General features: G+C 41.0%; 1 protein-coding gene across 16 annotated transcripts in view; it reads left to right on the forward strand.

Annotated features, from left to right (window-relative positions):
- The window catches only part of ARPP21 (cAMP regulated phosphoprotein 21), a 203,048-nt gene extending 185,829 nt beyond the window's left edge, over positions 1-17,219 (forward strand). For all 16 annotated transcript variants that reach the window (XM_075083549.1, XM_075083542.1, XM_075083544.1 and 13 more), the window contains 2 exons: positions 15,097-15,248; positions 16,397-17,219. In XM_075083549.1, coding sequence (XP_074939650.1) covers positions 15,097-15,248; positions 16,397-16,654 — 410 coding nt within the window. In that variant the 3' untranslated portion in view covers positions 16,655-17,219. The remainder of the gene's footprint in view (positions 1-15,096; positions 15,249-16,396) is intronic.
- Positions 17,220-21,379: the final 4,160 nt, after the last annotated feature.

Raw genomic sequence — 21,379 nt, forward strand, 5'->3', positions numbered from 1 at the left:
ACGTGCTCTGCAGTGAAAGCTAGGGATGAGCGAGGGCAAAGAGAGGTTTATTTCCATGTAGCTGAATTAAACCGTGCTCTGGCTGAACATTTTGACATCTGTTGACCACAGGCCTTGTTCCAGGCTTACTCAAGCCCACAGATAAACGGTAGCTAGCGCAAGTGCGGCAAAAACGGGTGGAGTGATGTCTGCCCGTGTCCCAAGCACCACTGTCAGCCTGTTGGCCAACTTGGCAGAGAGACTCAGGAATCAATGTAGAAACTGAGCAGTCTCTTCTGAAGCCACCTCCGTCCTCCTTCTTTCTTTTCTTTTTCTTCTGCTCTCTTTGGGCCAAGATTTCTTGGTGCAGCTGTGCAGAAAATCTTGCTGCTTGCTGCTGACAGTGCGGTATCTATTCATTTCTTTTGTGAATACACAAGGAACTTGTGTGTCCAGGTGTTAATATACTTGTTTTCAAAAGTGCTGCTAAACCCTTTTTAGAAAAGGCAAATCTGCATGTTTACATCCACCACGCATTCCCCTTTTTTCTTTTTTAAAGAAATGTAGTTCATATTATTCTGCCCACCCGGTGCAAAAGTTGGAAATACATTTGCCTGTGACATGGAGATGATGTGCTTAGCAGATTAAGCTGCCTGATTTGTCAAAAGAGTTTATAAAACTGTATGAATGAGTTGTCTTGCAGATTCCTTGGCCAATTAAAAGAAAAAAAATTCCCAAATTCCTTTGAAAGGAGACGATTTCCCTCCCTTCTCCCCACCCTACCATGCCCCCCCCGGTGACCCAAAAGATGAAACAAATGCATTAAATTGCCTGTGGACAATTAAACGGTTTAATTTCATTTAAAATATTTTTAAAATATAAAACAAAGGTTTTGAAGTCTTAGACATTGGTAGTGTTGTGTTTGGGATGTCAAAAGGGAATGGTTTTACTTTTTCAGATATTTTTGGCTTTTACACACTTATTCCCTCCTTTGTAAGATTAATAATTTGGCCACAGGTGAAGATAACCAGGCACTGGAGTGACTGCTTACGTAGGTTTTGCTGTTCATCTTCCAAGAAATGGGTTTAGCTGGAAGATACAGCCCAGTCTTAGTGCAGTAATCTGATGTATTGCTTTTTGTACCTATGGCAGAATTGCAATCAGTATTTGCATTTCTTCAGTGATACGGAATGGAGTGGATGCCTAGAACAGAGACTGATAGAAAGTACGTGAAGGTACTTTACATGTCTTTTGCCTTGTATTTCAAGGGGTAATGGGAATAGAGGGTTTTAATGGCAATTATTGCTTTAGTAGCAGAAAAGACCTAACCCAATTTCCTTAACAGCTCTTTTAAAATAAGGCAAGAGAAGTAAACTAGGGTCTACTAGTAAACTAGAAGGGTCTAACTGCAAGATAAACATGACTGGGAGCACTCTGTGTCTCACCACAGAGTGAAGTAGGTTAGACTCATCCCTGGCTGCCATTTGGGTTATTTGCCAGTATTTCTTGATACTTAGCCAATGCTTAGTCTAATGGCACTTTCATATGTGTACATATATGTGTATTGGGCCTTGTATGAATGCAGGCTCAGTCCCATCTTGCCCTAATTTCTAGCTTATGGATTAAGCAATGGCTGTGCAAAAGGTGAGTTAAAAAAATTATTTGATTTCATATATAGTAGAACTTAATTTTATTGGAATGGAGCCTCTTCTTCCTTAGGTTGATTGCTACCTGCCTTGTCAAGTTTCTCAGAAGCCTTTTAAAGGATGCCCCTTCAAGGGGCTGAGTTCCCTGACCTCAGTCCGGAAGTGTACTCAAGCCTGTATACCATTGCTTTGAAATTAAGAAATTGGCTCATATGCTTAAAAGTGAAGCAAATGCTTAAGGGCGCTGCTGTACAGGGGCCAGAGTAATCACTGTGTTGCAGGCGAGTGCTCCTAGTATGGTGTAAAGCTGGTTTAAGTTGATTGCTAACCCCAGTAGACTTTGGATTGCGTTCTGCATGGGTGCGCTTGGAAAAGATATTTTTTCAGTTGGACCCATATGGGCAGACATATGCTCCATCAAAGTCCTGTTGGCTTCGGGTATCATCCTTGCATCTGTTTGCATCTAGCTGAGGGATGTAGCCCATAAGTTGCTGTGCCCTTATGTTATAGGTAAATAAACGAGCACAAGTCCTTTTGTTCAGTGGTTCGATATGTTAACCTATAGGTGTACGCAGATGCAGTGGGGAGGAAGAGCGCCATCAGGCAGTGGCCGTGCCTTTGTTGCAGATGGTATTTACAGTTGGCATCGCGTTTATGAAAACGCTAGTTGAGGCTGAGCCACAAAACACAGCCCAGCTTGCGAGGGTGAAAAGCAGAGATTGTTAGTGAGAATTTATAGTGCTAGCAGTTATCTACCCTGTTCTGCCCTCAGTAAATGCAACACAGCATGGTGAACCGTGCATCACCAGCACACTGCGGCCTTCCTCCAACACACAGGATGTGGGCAGGAGCCTGTACCTGAAGCTGAGTGGAAGCAACCAGTGTGGCAGAAGTGGTGAGAGCACGTAGACCATCATCTCTGTGACTGTGCTGGTGAGCAGCAGCTGGCCCAAGCACTCCCTGCTCAGGATGGGGCTCTAAGCACAAGTGGTCTCTGAGGCAGCACACAGAGGTTTTGCTGTAGTTTCCAGAAAAGTTTTGTGCAGCTCTGCTGATTTTCCTCTGGGCAAGTTATTTCTCCTCGGTGTGTATTTTCCTGTCTCCAGCTGTCTTGCCTATTCAGGAATGTGCCATCTACAGTGCAGGGACTGCAGTTTTTCCTTAAAGTTCGTATAGTAGCTGGCATGGTGAAGGTTCACCCTAGGCATGTGCTTGTAGATATTTCAGCAGCACCAAGAGCTAAGTTATAGATCAATACCTGGGGGATTAACACTTTGCTTGGACCTGCTGTTATTTATTTGGGGGCAATCCAGAAAAAATCAAACTAGTGTAATGTAGAGATGAACCTGCTGAAATTCAATGAATCTGTGTTTTTTCAGCCTGCACGGAAAATCTGATCCTGCTGGTTTTGTATTTGTTCTTGTTTTGGGATCATGCTTAATTTTGCTTGGGCGGCTAGCTCTACCATCGCACACGGTTCTTACAGATTTGCTAACAAAAACAATGGATATTGCAAATAATTGTTATACTATGGCCAGGAACTGTTATGTATAACAATGCAAACACAGATGCAGGTACTTACAGGGAGTATTATATGGGGTACTGTTCATCTAATTAGATACATTGACTTGATCATGTGCGCTTCCAGCCTGCTCGATGCGCAAAGGCTTAACCCACCTCCTGCTTTGCTTTGCATTCAGCACAGAGCGGTTGTGCACAGTCAGCTTGCATAGCCCAGCTGATGATCAGTAACTTGGACATTTATTGTTATCTTCCTATATCTTGAGCTGTCACTCATGTCTGCAGGTACTTTTGGCTGGAAATAACAGCTGTAAGTCTGCTGTCCTTGGAAAGGCCAGGCTCATTATACTCAGCGGGGAAATGATCATATTGCTACCTGACTCAGGTGAAGAAATCATTCCGATGCAATCACGAAGAAAAATCTCTTTAGTGGTCTATCTTGAGTTGATATTACTTGCCCATTTTTGTTATTTATACAAACTCTTCTAGGCAGCTCTGTGCTGGGCTGCTGTATCATGCAGTCTGGTGCTGATGCATGCCCTGCATCCCACCGTTAAAGTGGGTGGTTAGTTTAGAGCTCAGTGCTTGCAATGAACGGGCAACTATTTAACTTTTTTAGGTCTCCATTTTATCTAATATTTGTTTTCACTCACTGATACAAATACATGCGTATGTGTATGCATACCAAGAGTTAAGTTAGTGCCAATTTTTTTAAATAACGGTTTGAGTTTACACCAAATATAACTTTGCACCAGCTACAGTATTGACATTCTCACCCTGAACTACAGGACATTACCATTTTGCATGAAAAATATTCCCATGTGAAAATGAATACATTTGTAACAAAGGTTACATTTGGCGGTTCTGCAAAATACAGTTTTCTGGGTAGAAAGATGAGAAAAGAGCAGTTTGTTCTTGCAGTCTTCAGTGAAAGCTATTGTTTTGGGTTTTTTTCTGAAAATAATATTAATAAAATAGTTAATGATATGCTTCATTTCTTCACAGTTCACTGTATATCTTAGCTTTAAATAATTATTTTTTTTTCTGCAAGGATGGATGGGAACTTTGTCCCTGAATTCAGCAGAACCCTAAACATAATGTTACGTAATCATTCTAAATGAAGATCCTCTATGTTTTGCTGGTAAGGGCATCTCTCTAGATGCCACTTTTAAATGTGAGGCAAGACCTATAGTACATCGTATGTCAAAAGGATTCTTACTAATAACACTAATGAGTTTTTACATCAGTGTTTTAGTTGTATGTTAGTTATTCAGAAAATCCCATAAAGAAGAATTGCAGCAGACTACAGCAGTATAACAGTCTCTGGTCATAGTAAGGGCTATGACTAGATTTGCATTGCATTTGGTCTTTAAGCAGTAAAGCTCTCTTAAAAGCAACCCAGAAATTCTCCAGAATGATCTATTGGCCTGCCTGTGGGTCTGCATTAACTCTCATTAATGTCATCAGGGTTGGTGGGCAGGAGCTGAGAGCAGAAGGATTATACTTGGTTTTCCCCTGGCGCTATTCAGGACCTCCCTGATGTCATGAGAACCATGTACGAGCTTAGCTCTGTGGGGATGAGAAGGCTTTACCCCTCTCTGAATAATGTTTTCCAGGTCCTGCAGTACCCTCCCTGCAGGTATCTCAGCTGGCTTTGGGCATCTACACCGCTCCAGTGTAAACCCTTGCTCATCGTGCTGGCCACAGGGAAATGCTTTCCAAAGCCCATCTCCCCAGAGCTGTTGAGCGTGTTCACGTGACAACGTGGATTAACTTAGTTCAAAAGCATAAAATACTTTTCTTCCTTTCTCTCTGTATCACCTGTGTCACTTGCTGGCTGAGTGATTTTTTTTTTTTTTTTCCTGGTCTCCAATAAAATGCAGAAGCCTCAGATTACCAAAAACAGCTGCACATGCTTTGTCTGGGTTAATGCATTTAAGTCAGGCTCCAGGGTCTGGGTAAGTGCCAAGATCCTGGATCAGCTGCTTTACCGGAATTATGCTGCTGTAATGGAGCCCTGCATTATTGTGTTGCAGTTATTTTGGCTTGCAGCTGGCTGTTCCCTCTATATTTTTACTGAAGTGAGATAAAAGGATTTTGTCTTAAAAATAGAATTTTCTTTTCTGAATCTTACAGAAGCTTTCAGTTTTACACCGTGCCTGTAAGAGGTGTCCCTCCATTTATCTTCAGATTTATCTTCACAGAGAAGAGCAAGTCATCTTTGTAATAGTTTTTGAAGAACAAGAACACTGCTAAATGGTTTCAAAACATAAAATAAAAGTATATTGAAAAGAGAATAAAATAAGTTATTAAAGTGTCATGTAATAACATGGGTTTAGGTTCTCAGCAAGAACAGGTTTATTTTCAGCATCAAGCCACTTCCCAGTAGCAAGTTGTACTTAAAGCTGTCCCTATAATTTGGAAATCCTTTGTGTAGACAAGGAAAAAATAGATCCAGATTTTAAACTGAAGAAAAATGTTTCCCCAACCTTGAATCTCCTTTATTTCTATCTATTCAAACTCTTTTTGATGCCTACTTATACACATTTCTTGTCAAATAATAGCGCTCTCGGGTTCTCCAGTTGATAGCAAAAAGTAAACTGAATGCAATCATTTATCTTTGAACTGTTCAACTGTGCCCTTCTTCATGTTCTTGTTAATAATGCCAGGGCTCCCAAGAGTGCTCTCATGCAATTTTATCACATAAGCTTTTTGTTTGACCTTACCTGCTGTTCCCCTGGAACATGGGAGGGAGGGAAGGAAGCCAAAATGTCAGCCTGCCTTAATTAAAATTTTAGTCTCAGAAGATGTTACAGTATGTGATTTCATTAGGTATATAATGAAAGTATTTAATCATACTGCTTATTTGTCTGGGCCTTCTTACTTGGTAGTGAGGTCACCAAGTTTTAAAACAACTATTTTAAGGTGTGGAAAAGTAACTGAGGGGCGGGTGTGCATCTTAAAGTGATCCATAAATTCATTGTATCCCTGATTTTGCATGTTTGCTGTAAAGGTAGTTGCTTGGAAGAAGATGAGGTAGAAGACTTTAAATAACAGTTCAGCGCTCTTTGTGAAAACATTTTTCCCGCATGGGACAGTGAGCATGCATCTAAATATTTTTTTAAAAGATAATGCTATTCCTTGTCTCTAGCAGTTGGAATTTGGCATTATAGAGAAAGGGTAAAAGAAAATGTAATGGGTGTTTCTTTGGCGCTGACATGTAAGAAGCTCTAAATCTCACGGGTGATATGCAGTGTTACTTTCATCATTTCTCATTGGCATAATCTAAACCACCATAACAGGAGGCTTTCTACCGCCCAGATGAGGCCATTTGTTGCAGTGACTATTCTTGAGGAAAAGTCTGTGCACAAAGCTCTTAGCTTTTGTAAAAATGTACCTTATTCCAGCTTATATAGAAGAAGCAGAGTTAAAAAATAGATTTTTGAGGCCCTGATCCTGCACATCTTTTGAACTGGGCAGGTTTGCATTGCTAGGGGAGTTGTGTTATTCCCCTATATTTTTTTCCATTTCATTAGCAGCTGAGAAGTTGGCTGTGTTGTCAGCCGTGTTGTCTCGAGTAGCACATTAAACCATCCATACTTCGGATGCTTCATGCCTTGGGTTTCTTCCAGTCCCTGGGATTACAAAACAAGTAAAACCAGGATTTCATATAGCTTTTTGAGGAAGAATAAATGAAGAGGACAAGGAGGAGCAGTTCAGCTAGATAAGGCAGATCCTGCTCTAGCAGTTGGACAGAACTACCCACATGGGGGGCTTCAGAGCTGTTATCCACAAAAAAATTTCCTGTGTATCAGGGTATTTTCATCAGCAGTTTTTACCAAATCCAACAAATAGGTTGCTCTGAAGTAATGCAAAATTGCAGCAAATTTCCAAATTTGATTTATTCTGCTGAAGCTGGATGAAGATGTTTTTGCACTATTGATTTTGTGGGATTTGTAGCTTTGTAAACCAGAGAAAGGGGGAGTGAAGACAGACGAGTATTTTTTTTCTTTCTTTTGTGGTAATAAATCTTGCTGGCTCATATCTCTGATGCGTATACATCTTGCTGAGTTCCTTAATGCAGCTGAATAAGGCTCTTTCTCTGTGGGTCTGCCAACAAATACGGCTGTTGATCTGCTACCAGGTTCAGGAAGCATGAATGTGCTCTCCGCAAAGCTACAGCCAATTTAGGGACCAGGGAGCTATGATTCTGGCAGCAATTATGTATTTAGACTCTAAGTTCAAAATCCTGCAGTTTTATAACCCCAGCTCTACAGAGAATTATTCGAGTCACTGTCATTGTAATCAGTTTAGGAATATATTTACTGTGTTATGTGTTTCAAGTGAACGTAACTGGAGTGCCATTAGCTAAAAATTGTTTTGATCATGCACAACTTGAAAGAATCCATGTCATTAGTTTTAAATTTTGAAAACAAAATTAGCATAATACCCCATGTCTTCCTGCAAGCTGTACTGCTGGAGTGGGATGTGCTTCTACCTGAAATGAAAGAAGCCAAACCATGTCACTTAGGTGAAAAGGCTTCTCTTGCTTTTGAGGGTCTGAGCCTGCAGAGTGCCATGAGGAGAGGAGTCCGTGTGCCGCTGTGGTTGTTAGCACGTGTGCTGCTTTATGTATGTTATAAGCCACCTTGTACATCCAAGTTATCTGTTGCTTCTTAATACTCCTTTATTTTAGGCATAGGTATTCTTGTTTTTTCCTTTGTATGTTTGTGAAAACTAAATAAAATAATGGCATGGTCTTATGTTTTGATGGAAAAGGGATAGATTTTTAGCATTAAGCTATTATGTATTTGTCGTCCTAGCTCACACGGTATCCACTTCACACCCATAAATTATCTGTGACGTCTTCAAGTGGAACACAAGGCCTGAGTATCTTCCTAGGTCAAGACATTTTTATGTGTATTGCAGAGAGAAAGCAGGCACAGTAGGAGTGGATTGATCAGCTGCATTAGATTTGGTTTGCAGCATGCCTTGGATTTTAGATCCAAGCTGAAACTACAAAATTATTTACAAAGTGTTTTGGATTCCAGCTGCACAGGATGAAGTTCAGATCTTCAGACTTGCACAGAAAATGATACAGAAGCAGGGAGATGTTAATTAGTGTGTCTTCAGTGGGAGTCTTCCAAACTGCAGACGCTTCAGGGTGAGGCTAAAACCAAAGTCAGCTTAAATTTATAGCTTAATTTTGTGTTTTCTGTGAGACATTTAGTCGATCATTTGCAGTGAAACTGGCCAGGTAATGGCCAACTGCATAGTGGGGGGGTGAGGGGTGGGGAGAATGAACCCTGATTTCCTCAGCAGCCACCCAAATCTAATGCATAACACCTGGACATGAGAAGCCAGTCTGAGCACAAGGCCTTGGAGCAGTGCTCCTCTAGAACGAGCAGTTTGTGGGGAGATTTTGTATCTGGTAATTACAGTAGTCATGTAGGAGGTGAAACATCTGGTTGCAGTCCAGTTCTTGAGTATCTCACATGAGGTAAGGACTATAGGCAGGAGGGACTGAGGGACCCCTGTAGCAGGGAGGGATTTGTTCTGGTTGCTGCAAACACCTTGCCTCAAATTCATGCTCTTAGTTGTGCTGGGAAGGGATTTCAGTATGCACCTCCCACAGCTTGGCTAACTGTCCTAAACACAAGATTCCTCAACCTTGCTTCCTTTCCTCGTATTTTACAGATAAATTTAGGGTCTGTTTGAGAATCAAAAGGTTCTTTGTGTCAAGACAAAGTGTTTGATCTTGCCAAACTGCTTGCTTCATTTTTTTTCTTCCTTCCAGTTTTGCAAGTGCTTTGGGATGGACCAGCTCAGAGCTTTTGGCAAATAAGTGAGTTGCCAAAAACTTTACCAAACTTACTGATGTGTGCATGACTGAATTACAGCTTTACAATGACATTTTTTTCTTCTCTGATTGGGAACTTATTACGGGGATTTTAAGTTTCTGTGGTTATAGAGTAAAAGCTGCATCCAAACACTTTAATACTTTACTCACAGCTTATTTTAAGAAGTAAAGGGACAATGTGGCCTAGCAAAGTTGTGGGAATAGATACTGATCATATTTTTCAGCCTACAAAACCTATGGAGCGCTACTCCAGCCAGGGCAAAGTAAACTAAAATAGGCCAGAAATAGCCCTTAGAATCTCCACCTTACACAGGTGAGCTGTCTGATTGTGGAGTGAATTGGGTGGCATTGCCAGTATGGGATCCGAAGGAAGCAGACTGGAAAGAGGATCCTGTCTTACATGCAAAAGATTAGTCATTTCCTTGGAAGATAGGAAAAGCATTAAGAGCTAGCTGGCTGACGTTTTCATAAGTATTTCAAGTCTGAAATATGTAGTTTAATGCTCTGAATAATACTGGACACAGAGCACACTGTAATGATACCTTTATTCCCAGAACTTCTTATTAAACTGATTAATATCTTCTAGCAAGCTGTCCATCCTTGTTTTAGGGTTTCAGGTGATAGCAAATATGCTTCCTCTCTGGTAAATTGCCCCCTTGATAATTATGGGGTCTGCTGAAACTTTGAGTTTTATTTCTAATCTGAATGGTTCTAGGTTTATCTTCCAACCATGATTTTTTTAATACTGTTTTCTATTCTGTTGATTAACTATCTACCAGCAGATACCTCTTCATCTTTTGAATAAATAGAGCAGAGCAAGCTCATTAGGTCTTCCAGGAAGAGATGCACTTTCTGACCTCAGATCATTTTTGTAGCTCTTCTTTCTGCCCTTTCCAGTTTAGGCGAGTCTTCTGTGAATGTAAGCCTCTGTGGCAAGTGCAGCACATGAGACCGGGTGGAGAACCTGCTGTTACACTATTTTCAGTACATGGCAGGGTACTCCCTTGTGTCTTCACCCAGTGTTGGTACTTGTTCCCCTTAGCTTTTCCCTGGGAGCTCAAACTCAGTCTTCTCCCCGGTGCTTCTGATGGCAGTTCCAGCAGAGGCTGAGATGGTCCATACCAGGGCTATACAGCAGGGGTGCCAGGCTGAGAAGGGCACTGCAGTAGTTGTGGAGCAGGTGGGAGCATGGCCAGTGCTGCACAGCCTTGCACCCAGCCCAGTTAGCTCCGCTGAGGTTTCCCTTTTGAGTTTCTTCTGGGCTTTGCCTGCCTGCGCTGCTGCAGCACGTTGCCAAGGTGTGCTTGGCTTCTTCCAGCACTACACTGAGTGAAGCAGGAGGGGAGCAGATGAGCTCTCAAATCACTTCACATCAAAACCACTGTGAATTTATGGATTTCAGTCAGATGGGCTTAGATGCAAGGACTCTGTTCAAGTGGCAAGAGTACAATAGGAGTACAATATGATTTGCAGTTCAGGGACTCGTGCCAGACTGCCACACTCATCAGCCGAAGTGCTGATTACTCTTTACCCAGAGTGCTGATACACATATTACAAAGCTATCTTCTGAATATATGCTTCAAATCTAAAATGAGCAATGAAACAGTCCCTCCAAACATGGATCTGCCATCCATGCAGGGTGTATGCTGAGGCCAGCAGAGCACCAAATATGCTTTAATTACAGCTCTGGGTGACATTACTGACAGAGGTGTAAGACCACTGCGATTCATCTTTTGAGCTCTGTAGCCTCATCAGGATATTAAAACATTTGTGGGTCTTTCATGCAGTGTTTCTCCCCCAGGCTGTTTAAGTTAGCCGACTATCAACATGGTGATGCAGGCTGTAAAGGTTGCAGAGAATTACCTTGATGGTATGACGGCCTCCTCCATTTCAACTGCAATCCAAGGCTCACTTTTCCTCTGAGGCATTCATTGAAATTCTGTGCACGATTTGTTCCTCTGGTTGTTTAACAATGTCTCTCATGTTTGCCCTGATTTAAAAAATCCTCCTTTGTAGAAGAGATAACATACAGCAGGATGATATAATTGCAGTAAAGAGGCCCTGGAGCTTGCAGTAATAGGATGGTTCATCTGATGTGTACTGTCATTAGAAAATAACCCACGTATGTATGTTCTCAGGGGACAGTAAAGAGGCTTTTAAGGATTACACTTTATGTAGTATGAAAGCTAATGAGCAAAAGAGCAAGTATGAAGAAAACTATTGCTGCAGAAGGCATGGTGCCTCTTCCTGTTCTTGCTCATTTTCTGACACCTATGTAGCTCCAAAACATCCATCTCTGGCCAGCCATGCATGGCTTTTTGTGCACTGCAGTTGGTTCCCAAGCCTTTTGAGAATGCTGTATTACTTTAATTTCACTGAAAAATAAATAGCATGTCAAAAGCATGGCAGAGCTGAGTTCAGGATTGAAACTGCTATGTGTGTACAAAATAAATAGTTTTGAGGGAATAGCAATCTCTGGCAGTCTGAGCCCTCAAAAAACCCAGATGATTTGCTAGAATTATACAGTTTCATGAACGTTGCTGAAAGGTTGATGTAATAAGACTGTCAGTTATGCAGAGGCTCCATTCTCCCATCCCTGCTCTTTTCCTGGCCAGTACACAAAAACATAGGAAGACATCAGGGCACAGTAAACACTGAAAGATCCGTTTCAAAGGTTACATGGCATGCAGATTCAGAATTGCAAAGTTTGGGCTGCGGAGGTGGAAAATTTAAAGCAGCTGGTTTCTGATATCAACAACTTCTTGTTCAAATGGATTGCCACATAGAGTGCCAATTCCTTCCCCTTGTATTTGTGCTGAAACAGAAACCATCTAGCAGAACAGACTTGGGCTTCTTTGTTTTTTCACAGAATTTTTCTCTTGCTTTTATAGAGCTTGTTGTAGATAAATGAATTCATCTTTTCATAGTCTGTACCCTCTCTGCACTATTGTAGTATATTTTTTGTACTTTGTCAGGTTTTTACGTTCGATGTAATGAAGGAACTTGCATCTTTCTTCATATATTTTACATATTAAAGGGTCAGATTTTGCTGTCAGGTAAAGGGAAGTGGCTTAATTCAAGTTGCAGAGCCTTGGAGGGGGAGCTGGATTTTGACCAAATGTTCTACTGGAGTTGTGCAGCAAGGTCTGACATCCATAACTTCATTATATTCCAAAGGGTACTAACAATAATTAAAAAGAAGTCCAAGAATATTAAGTGAGGAAGGGATGACAGCCAGCATCTTTGCAAGGATACAAGCAGGGCAGTAACCTTCTAATATATCCCTGTTTCCACCCACAAGTCAAGGGAGCTAGTGGTCAAGAGACTGAAGTACCTTTTTCTGGGCCAAAGAAATGACTTAATTTCCTTCAACAGCAAAGAAGATTCAGGAGACATTGTGATCAGATTCCTTCCCTAATACTTGTTTGCTCCTGTCGGATCGCATTGGAAGTGTGTTAGAGTGCACGTGAAGTATTTTTTCGGCTTGTATTGAGGCCCTTCTGTGTGGTCAGAGCTTTGTAAAGGGCTCACAGAGGGAGTAGGAAAGGGGTCTTCTCCTGACTCCCGGGATGTAAGTAGGACTCTGCATGTTGAAACAGGGGTGAGGGATGTACGTGCACTGTGGGCAGGAGAAATTGATGAAGTCCTTGAAGAGAAATAAGATTGTTAAAAAAATCCATAACCTAGTGGACCTCAGCTCTTAACCTGTCCCGTTTTTGTATTCCTGCACCTAAATCCTGGAGTGGTTGTGCCATGTACTAAGCAGTGCTGCTAGTACAGAGGAGATTTTCTGGGCAGAGGTGCACATTATAGTAATGCCTACATGTTCAGCATAAGGGTAGATACGTAGTCATTTCCATAATTTTTTGTTCCGGTTTGATACTCATTAATGTATTGGGAAATAAATTTGTCATATTTAGAAAATATGGAACACAAAGCTGAGGTGAAGAGAGAGCTGTATGTTCAAACATGCAGCAGAGTATCAGCAGTGGTCTGACTAGAGTTATGGTAATGCAATTATATTTACTAGAGATGAAAGGATTTCTCTCTACTTGACCCAAATTATGTCTGTCTGTCTGCAGTGCACCAGTCCACCACCCTGTGCCCAGTGCATCACAGTCCAACTCTGAGCCTGGACCCGGTGTTTGATTGCATTCCGCAACTTAGTGTCACTTGATGCCTTTCCGCCATCAATCTATATCGTTCATTACAACATCTGGGATTTACTTTGACAACTGCAAGTGACATGAGATGATTTATCTGATGCTGCTTCTGCTGTCAGTTGACTCCTCTCTGCTTCAACTTCTAGTCTTGCAAATACCAGAATAGTGCTAAATTTTTTATTTCTGTCCTTTCTTCCCTTCCCCTGCCATAATTGGTATATGGGAACAGAAGAGGACTTGCAATTTTATTATTGCTGTATAAGCCTTCTGTAAACTCAGTTACAGCACTTCTGATGTTGGTAATTCTTGTGACTAAAAAATATGCTGACACTGTGTTTGTGCATAGGAAAAGAGCAAATTTGAATGTGTAATAATCCAGTGCATTTGGGAGACGTTTGATGCTATATCCCAGCCAAGTTAATCACTCATGGAATTAAGTTTTTTTTTTTTTTTTCTCAGTTGACTGGAGACATTGATCTCGTGTCTGTAGAAACGTATCTTTAACGCCAAAAAATTGATCAAAGATACCCAACGCTTCTCTGGCATCAGAAAAGATTTTGAAGGAAAGCTGTCAGTTGACAGTAGACCAGCAGAAACAGAGACATGGGTTACTTTTTCTTACATAATGAAGAAATACCCAGGTGATGATTTCCAATTTGTGAAGTATATTGAACCATGTACTGTATTCATGAATATAAATTGAACAGACGTGACACACATTTTTCTTATAAAAATAACACTGCATTGCTGCTTCTGATAATTCTTCTTTGCCCAAAATATGCTTTTTCGGAGAACAGCGCTACAGAGTTAATAGTGCACTGCATAACTGCATGTTAAAAATTGTGAGTGCTAAAGGACAGGGAATGTCGTAAGGAGAAATTATTCATAGATTTATAATGACTGTGGCTGGCTGCATTTTTCAAGGGCAGGATCTTTCTGCATCTTCCTTTCCTTTCCCACTTTTTCTGTAGAATTCTGCATCTCTAAATAGTAGCATCACCCAGCCAGCCCACTTCCATCCGACGAGACACATTCTCAGGCTGGATTGTGTTGCTGCCAAGCAGTGCACTGCTCACACTTCACTTCCCATCCACGCTTCTGCATCGTTAGCAGCTTTGCCCTCCAGATCATACAGACTTTGCCTGTTTCTCAATTAGTCCTAGAGGAGCTGCCCCAGCAGAAAACCTGCAATGTTGTGGTGACTTTGAACACAGAGCCAATCACAGGTTGAAACAGAAGCATCAACTTCTCATCCCTGGGCAGTCACTTGTGTGTCAGCAGTGTTCCTACGGAGCAACAGGGAGGACCAGACGCTCCCTAACTTATGATTTTTCTCTTTTGCCAAAAACAAAACTAGTAGAGTGGTATATGACCCTTAATATGCTCTAATTGTATCAAAAGCCTTGCAAGGAGGAGCCAGTGTGCATACAGACGTTCTTCTTGATTAAATAAAGCCTTCTCTGTTTACATCGTACTAGGGAGCTGCACTACAAGAAAGGTAACAGGGTAAGATAAAAAAGATGACCTGAAAGATAACTAGCAGATTAGACTGTGAAGGCCAAATGGTGATATCTTTGAAGCCGGTGGGGGTTTTGCCTCTGAGGAAATAGCCAGTAGCACCCTGTGTCTGTTCAGGGCTTTACAATCCTGTGTCACAGTCAGGCAACCCTCAAGGTGGTCTCTGCTGTGGTGTTGAAGAGCATGAGGGAATGTGTGCTGCCCGCTCACATTAGCCTGCCAGAACTGTCAAGTCATAGTGTTTGTTTATTCCCCTTTGATTTTTATTTCTAGTAACGCCTCTCCGGAAATAGAGCAAGTATTTGACGAAAGCGAGGAGAAATGACAGGATTATTTGCTGTTCTTTAGAACAGTTTTAATTTTGCCCCTAGAAGTGACAGGCTATTTGAAGACACCTCTCTTCTTCCAGGTTACCAGCCTGTCCTGCCAAACCAGCAGCAGGGGTTCCAGGGTCTCATGGGAATGCAGCAGCCGCCCCAAAGCCAGAACCTGATGAATAATCAACAGGGAAATCAGGTGCAAGGCATGATGGTGCAGTATCCAGCCATGTCGTCTTATCAGGTACTTGGAAGCCATAAAGAGAGACTGATTTTTCTCAGAGAGTGCTTAATTGAATTAATTTTTCCTGTCTCAGAATGGTGTTTATTACTTTATTAGGACAGTGTATGGCAGGCAGCCTCCTGAAAAATCCACTTCTAAGTCAAATTGGTTTCTTTGCTTCCTGTTTACATATTCTTAGTACTCCCGATTTTCATTCAGAATTGGGAATACTTTAAATGAACTATTTATTACAGCCTGCAGTGCAGGTAAAAGGTAACAAAGGATGAAGGAATTATACTTCTTCCTGTGAAGAAAGCAAGTTAAAAAAAATTGTTCTTTTTTTTTTTGCTCATGCAGTATTGCTTCCTGTAATGGTCTTGAGGGCTTTGCCTGATTCACTTAAAAATTACTCATCTGTGGAGATGCCTGCCAAGGATCTCACCATGTCTTCTATAACAAGCTGTAGCCAGATAGATTTTTGTTTATTGGGTTTTGGGGAGAGGGAAGTGGCTTGATTTTTACCAAGTACATAAGTTACCCAGACATATTTCCCCAACTTTATACCTGGATTCTGTGACATATGCCAAGAGCCTGTGAGAGCCTACAAGGTGGCCTGTGCTTATGTTTCCTGCTGGTCCCTCTGGAAAGCAAAGAAACTAAATGACTTCTAATTCATTTTAATAGTTTGCACTGATTGAGCAGCCATTCATCTTTTCCCTCAGCTTCTCTGAAAGCATTACAGCAACACAGATGGAAATGGGGGGATTGCTTGTGGGTAAAGTTTTCCCCTTATGTCTTAAGAATTACTGTACTGAAAATGTGTTTTAAAGGTCAATGATCAGGTCAAAGTTTTAGACCTTTTAGATGGCCTAGATATATCAGGACTGAGTCTTCTCTTTGCACTGATCCCGGAAATCCACATTCAACTAGATTATGATAGAGCCACTTACTACCCCCAGGAGCAGAGAGATTTCTCTTTTACCCTTCTACAACAAAAGAAGATCCTCAGGGATGAGCACAGTTCTGAGCAGCAGAGAACGACATGTTTTGGCAGAACATGTTGTATACTCAAATTCAGCTAGAAGGAAGGTAGGAATGCTTGGGACCTACTTTAATTCGTTTACTAATTACTTTTTTTTTTCCCCCATCGTTTCTGTATTCCTACCTAGGTGCCAATGACCCAGGGTTCTCAAGGATTGCCGCAACAATCATATCAACAACCAATCATGCTACCTAATCAATCAGGTCAAGGAACACTTACAGCCACTGGAATGCCTGTCTACTGTAATGTCATACCTCCTGCCCCACAGAACAACCTACGGTTGATTGCCCCACACTGCCCCTCCAATAACGTTCCAGTTATTTCTGCCAGCTGCAGGACAAACTGTGCGAGCATTAATAATGCAGGGTGGCAGGTCAAGTACTGACACCGTGGCTTAGTGTGGATATACGAGGATAGCGGTGCATTAATAACTCATGGCCTTCAAATGAAGAGGAACGCAACAGGATAATCAGTTGAGGACATAAGAACTGACTATGCTCAAGTGATTTGCTGCTGGAAAAATATGTAAAAAAAAAATTTAAAAATAAAATAAATTTTGAAAAAAAAAGTTTGCTGGTTAATGGTGCATATTTTTGTCATGTCTGCTAGGTATGCCTTTATAGCTTAGCTAGTGACATGAATTCATTGAGGTAAGATTTTTTCCTACCACTGAACACCACTGTGTAGATTGTAATATCCCCGATTCGGATTAGTTTTGTACTTTGTGTTGAGTTTGTGAAGCTAAAAGTATTTAAAAATATAATAAAATCACATTGTACCAAAGCTGTAATGGAAATGAAAAAAAAAAAAACCGAAAACAAAAAAGAATTACTGAATGGAAGGAATAATTTATATACACTATAGAGTTTTTTTATGGATATATACTGTATTGTAGTGCTTAATCACAATAAAGCTATTTGACCTCATGGAGAAAGGTCATGTTTCTACCACCTGCTTGGTCTCCTCTCTGTTTCTGAATGAGTGAAATTCCCTTTGGTTCTGCATCGTCCTGTTTCGAGCAAAGCTAAGGGGGGAATGATGCTAATGGGCTTATGGGAGTCTGATGAGAAAGTAACATACCTGTGTCTTAACATGCAGTACCATAACGGGCTAAGACCACTTAGAAATTGTAGCACAGGCACCCAGAAAGTGTTCAGTGAATGACGTACCAGGTCATCTTACACTAAGCTTGCACTTTCCCATCCCTAGGACCAGCAATGTCACAAACGCAATTCACCACTGCTACAAGCCTCTGTTAAGTCACACCTACTCAAGAGGCCATACAACAGTTGTATACAAGATGATGTAGATGTCCCATGATATCCCATCCGCTGGCTGGAAAAGGAGTTGCTACTGATGTAGCAACCACCTTACCCAGCAATTCTTCTGCTATGTAGAGCTATTCTTCCCAATTACTGGTATTCCAGCTATAAAGCCCTTTTGCAACAAAAAGATGACAACCCAAGAATCTGGTCCATCATGTTCAAAGAATGGGGATGAACAGTATATTTGGGGGTTTGGCTCTTAAAACATGCAGCACAGTGGTTTGTCAGAAATTGTTAGAGTTTTTTCTGTAATTCCTGTGGCGTTTCTCATTATTATGTCCATGTTCACTCAAATTCCCAGCTTGCTCTGATAAATTATTTGTCATTCATAAATGCTGCATAGAGTTCCTCAATCTGCTTCAATGATGACAACATTTGAGTCACAAATGTATTTGCCAGACAAAAGCCTTTGTCATTTTTCACTTCAGCTGCATTTTTAATCAGTTTTGAGCACCTTTAAAATAGGTAGGAGTCGAGCACTCCAGATTTATGCATATGCATCATGAAAAAGCCTTAAATCCTTCTGTGCATAAAATCTGTATGTGTCATAGTATGATTTTAAGTATATCCAAGATGACAGCAGCCTACTAGGCCCTTGACCATTGTTAATCTGAATGTGAAACAGCTTTTATTTTATCTTTAAGATGGCTGGCCTTTCCTTTACACACTTCAGCTGTGGAAGCTGGAAGTGGAAGGGTTACAGACCATATTTAAAACAAATATTTTTCTTTTTGATACAATGAATAGATATCTTTAAGAGTTCAGGGTTTTTTTTACATATGTGGCTTAAAGTGTGGAATCCAGTCCTATGGGATCATGAGAGAGCCAAACACTGAATTTTATGTAGTGTAATCATGATTCATTTGCTGAGAGACAGTTAAGAACACGAGCAGGTAAGTAAACAAAATTCACTCTTCAATTAGAGGCGAAATGCCTTGGGAAAGCCTACTGATTGGTTTTTCCCCCCCCTTTTTTAAATTGAGATATGCATTCGGATTTTGCCCATGACCCTGAGCTCTCATTTCAGCTGCTTTGTGTTGTATGGCTTATTGTCTTTTAACGTTTTATATACTGTGGAGGTTTCTCTCCTAGCATTGCTATAATTACACATAATTGGGTTTACTGCTGCTGAATGACTGATGGCTGAATGAATGGCTGTACTTCTCTGCCAAGGCTCCAGACTCCAGCAGGAAGGACCTGCAGGTGACCTTATGCAGACAGGTTGGGTGTAGCCAAGCTGAACGAGTGGGGAGGGGGAGTGAAGTGCACGTGGTGTCTGGAGTGAAGAGACCTTTTGGTAATCACTGCATTTAAGTCCTGTTTCTTCTTTTCTCTGAAGCACTACTGTTACCTTACTGAGTAACCTTCCTTCTTGTCAGAGAGCTATGAATGACTGGCCTGGTAAAAAAAACCCGCCTTCAGCGTCATAGACCGATGGCAAACTGGGATGTAGATGCTCTTAGTAGTGATGGGGAAGGAGGTCAAAAAGCAAAGCCTAGGAAGCTTGCTTCTGTAAAGACACAATCTTCTCCTGTCCTTGTGCCACTTTTTGTCATGTCCCCTTGGCAAACAGCATATCCCGTGATTGACCGTGGCCACGATTTCCCATGATTTACCTGTCTGCCCGTTCAATGATCAGCTCATGTACAGCACAAATAGCTGTGGGAGCAGGGATCCTGCTGACTGACTTCTCTCAGCCTTGTGGCAGCAGCACCTACCTGCAGATTCATGCACCTTCCAGCTGAAATGACTTTAAATTTTTATGTGAAATTGAGCAGTTTCAGGAGGAGGTCACAGCCACCCACTCCAAAATGGCCTACATCCTCTGATTGTCTCACTCTCCAAAGAGTTTGAATCTCCTTAGGCATCAGAAGAAACTGAATTTGATCTCCCTCAGCTATAGAGAATGCCCTAATTTTTAAGGTATCGTATCCATGGGGGAGACGTCTCACGTGGTGGTGCACATACTTGCTTTACACTGGAAGAAGTAATATTTGAAGACAATTAAGCAATTCTATTTTATATCAAAGCACAAAACTGATTCTCTAATTTTATATTTTTAATCATATAATATTTTTAAGTCTTTCTCCTAGACTTTTTGCTCATTGATAAAAATATTCTGAGCTGGATTGCTTAGCAGCCTTGTAAAAGTTGATTATGCACAAGCAATGCATTTGTTCTGAGTTGTTTGCTTTAGTTGGTAAAAATGGAAATCGTTCTTTTTCAGGTGGCTTTTGGTATATAATCTGTTATTTCATGTCAGAAGTCCAGGCTTTTCTGAGCACCAGGTGTAGTTGCTACTAAGAGTGTTTTTTGTAGTATCTTGTCACTGACTTAATAGAGGTTAATTGATGTAGGAATTACTGGAATAAACTGCAAGGGAGCACCTGAAATTAGCTTTCAAGCTGAAGAATAACAGGTGTTCTGGGTAAACGTATGGATGGCTTGTTCAAAAGCAGTGTTGAATTCTTCCCTGGTTTTCATTTGGAGAGATCAACTGCAAACCTACAGAAGCTTAACGAAGCACTACATCTCAGTCCGTCCTTCTGTTTTTAAGGAAAAATTTTGGATGCTGCAGATTTAGGAAAATAAGTCAAAAAAAAACCAACCCTTTGCCTTTTATGTTGTGGGTACAGTTTTACAAAAGACAGTTGTAAAGAGGAAATGTAAGTAGAAGATAATGTTATAGCAAAGATATATGCTCCCCAGTACAGAAATTACCTCCATTGAACTCTACTAAATATAGCCCTAGAGGAATGCTTTAAAAAGGTCCCCTCAGAAAGTACTGTGTGTCTTGAGATAAAAAACTGACTTCAGAGTTCCCAAGGCTACGTGGGTTTTTTTTTTTAACCCTAAGGGTGAATCATACGGGTGTGAACCAAGGCTTTTGCCATACCTAGGTTTTGCTTGCAAATCTGTGCCAGGTCATCTCCACTATAATGAAAAACTGCTTTTAACTGCATGGAAAACAGATGTACATGAAATCATTTGGTAATTTTCTTTTGTAGGTAGTGGCCAGTGGGCCACCGTGACATAGGAAGACCAAGTGAATTGATAGTAGGAAATCTTCTACTTAGCTGCCATTAACTTTGATCTGAGCAGGATCAAATCTTATGCCAGGTGGAGCTTGTGGAGGAAAAGGGCTTCTGCGCATGTGTATGTGAGTAAAAAATTTTGTGACAGAGAAGAAAGAATTGTTTGGTTTTTTCTAAAGCCTTTCAATTAAAAGCAAAGGTTTTACAAAATTTCTCATGAACAAAGCTCCTCTTTCTCCAAGCTAAGCATTGCTGATTCATTGAGGGCACGATTTAGTCATGGGACACTGTGTCAGGAGGTGGGTGGTCACAGAACAATCCTTTGATGTGCAAAATTTCATGCAGTTATTTGCACAACAAATGATCTTATCTAAGAACGAAGGAGGGGAAAAATTGGCATTGACATCAAACCTCAAATGGTAAATCTGGACAAATTCTGCCTTTGAGATAAAAACTACTCAAATACATTATAGAATATGTCCACAGGGGGAAAAAAAAGGAAATTACTTTCAGTGCCTCAGTCTGTGCCACCCGTTGTAAAGGTCAGGAGAGCAGACCTTAAAGCAAAGTGCTGGATATTTGTAAGCTTCACATAAATAACAGTTTAGAGCAATTCACATGTACAGTCTCAGTTAATCGCATTAACAGTAAATAAAATGGAGGCCAGCCAGCATCCAGAATATACCTTACTGAGATTTTCAGTGAGGGTCAAGCCTTGACTACATTTAAGCTTGAGGTGAGGTTTCTCTC

This window comes from Phalacrocorax aristotelis, chromosome 2 (assembly GCF_949628215.1).
Source record: "Phalacrocorax aristotelis chromosome 2, bGulAri2.1, whole genome shotgun sequence".
Lineage (NCBI taxonomy): Eukaryota > Metazoa > Chordata > Aves > Suliformes > Phalacrocoracidae > Phalacrocorax > Phalacrocorax aristotelis.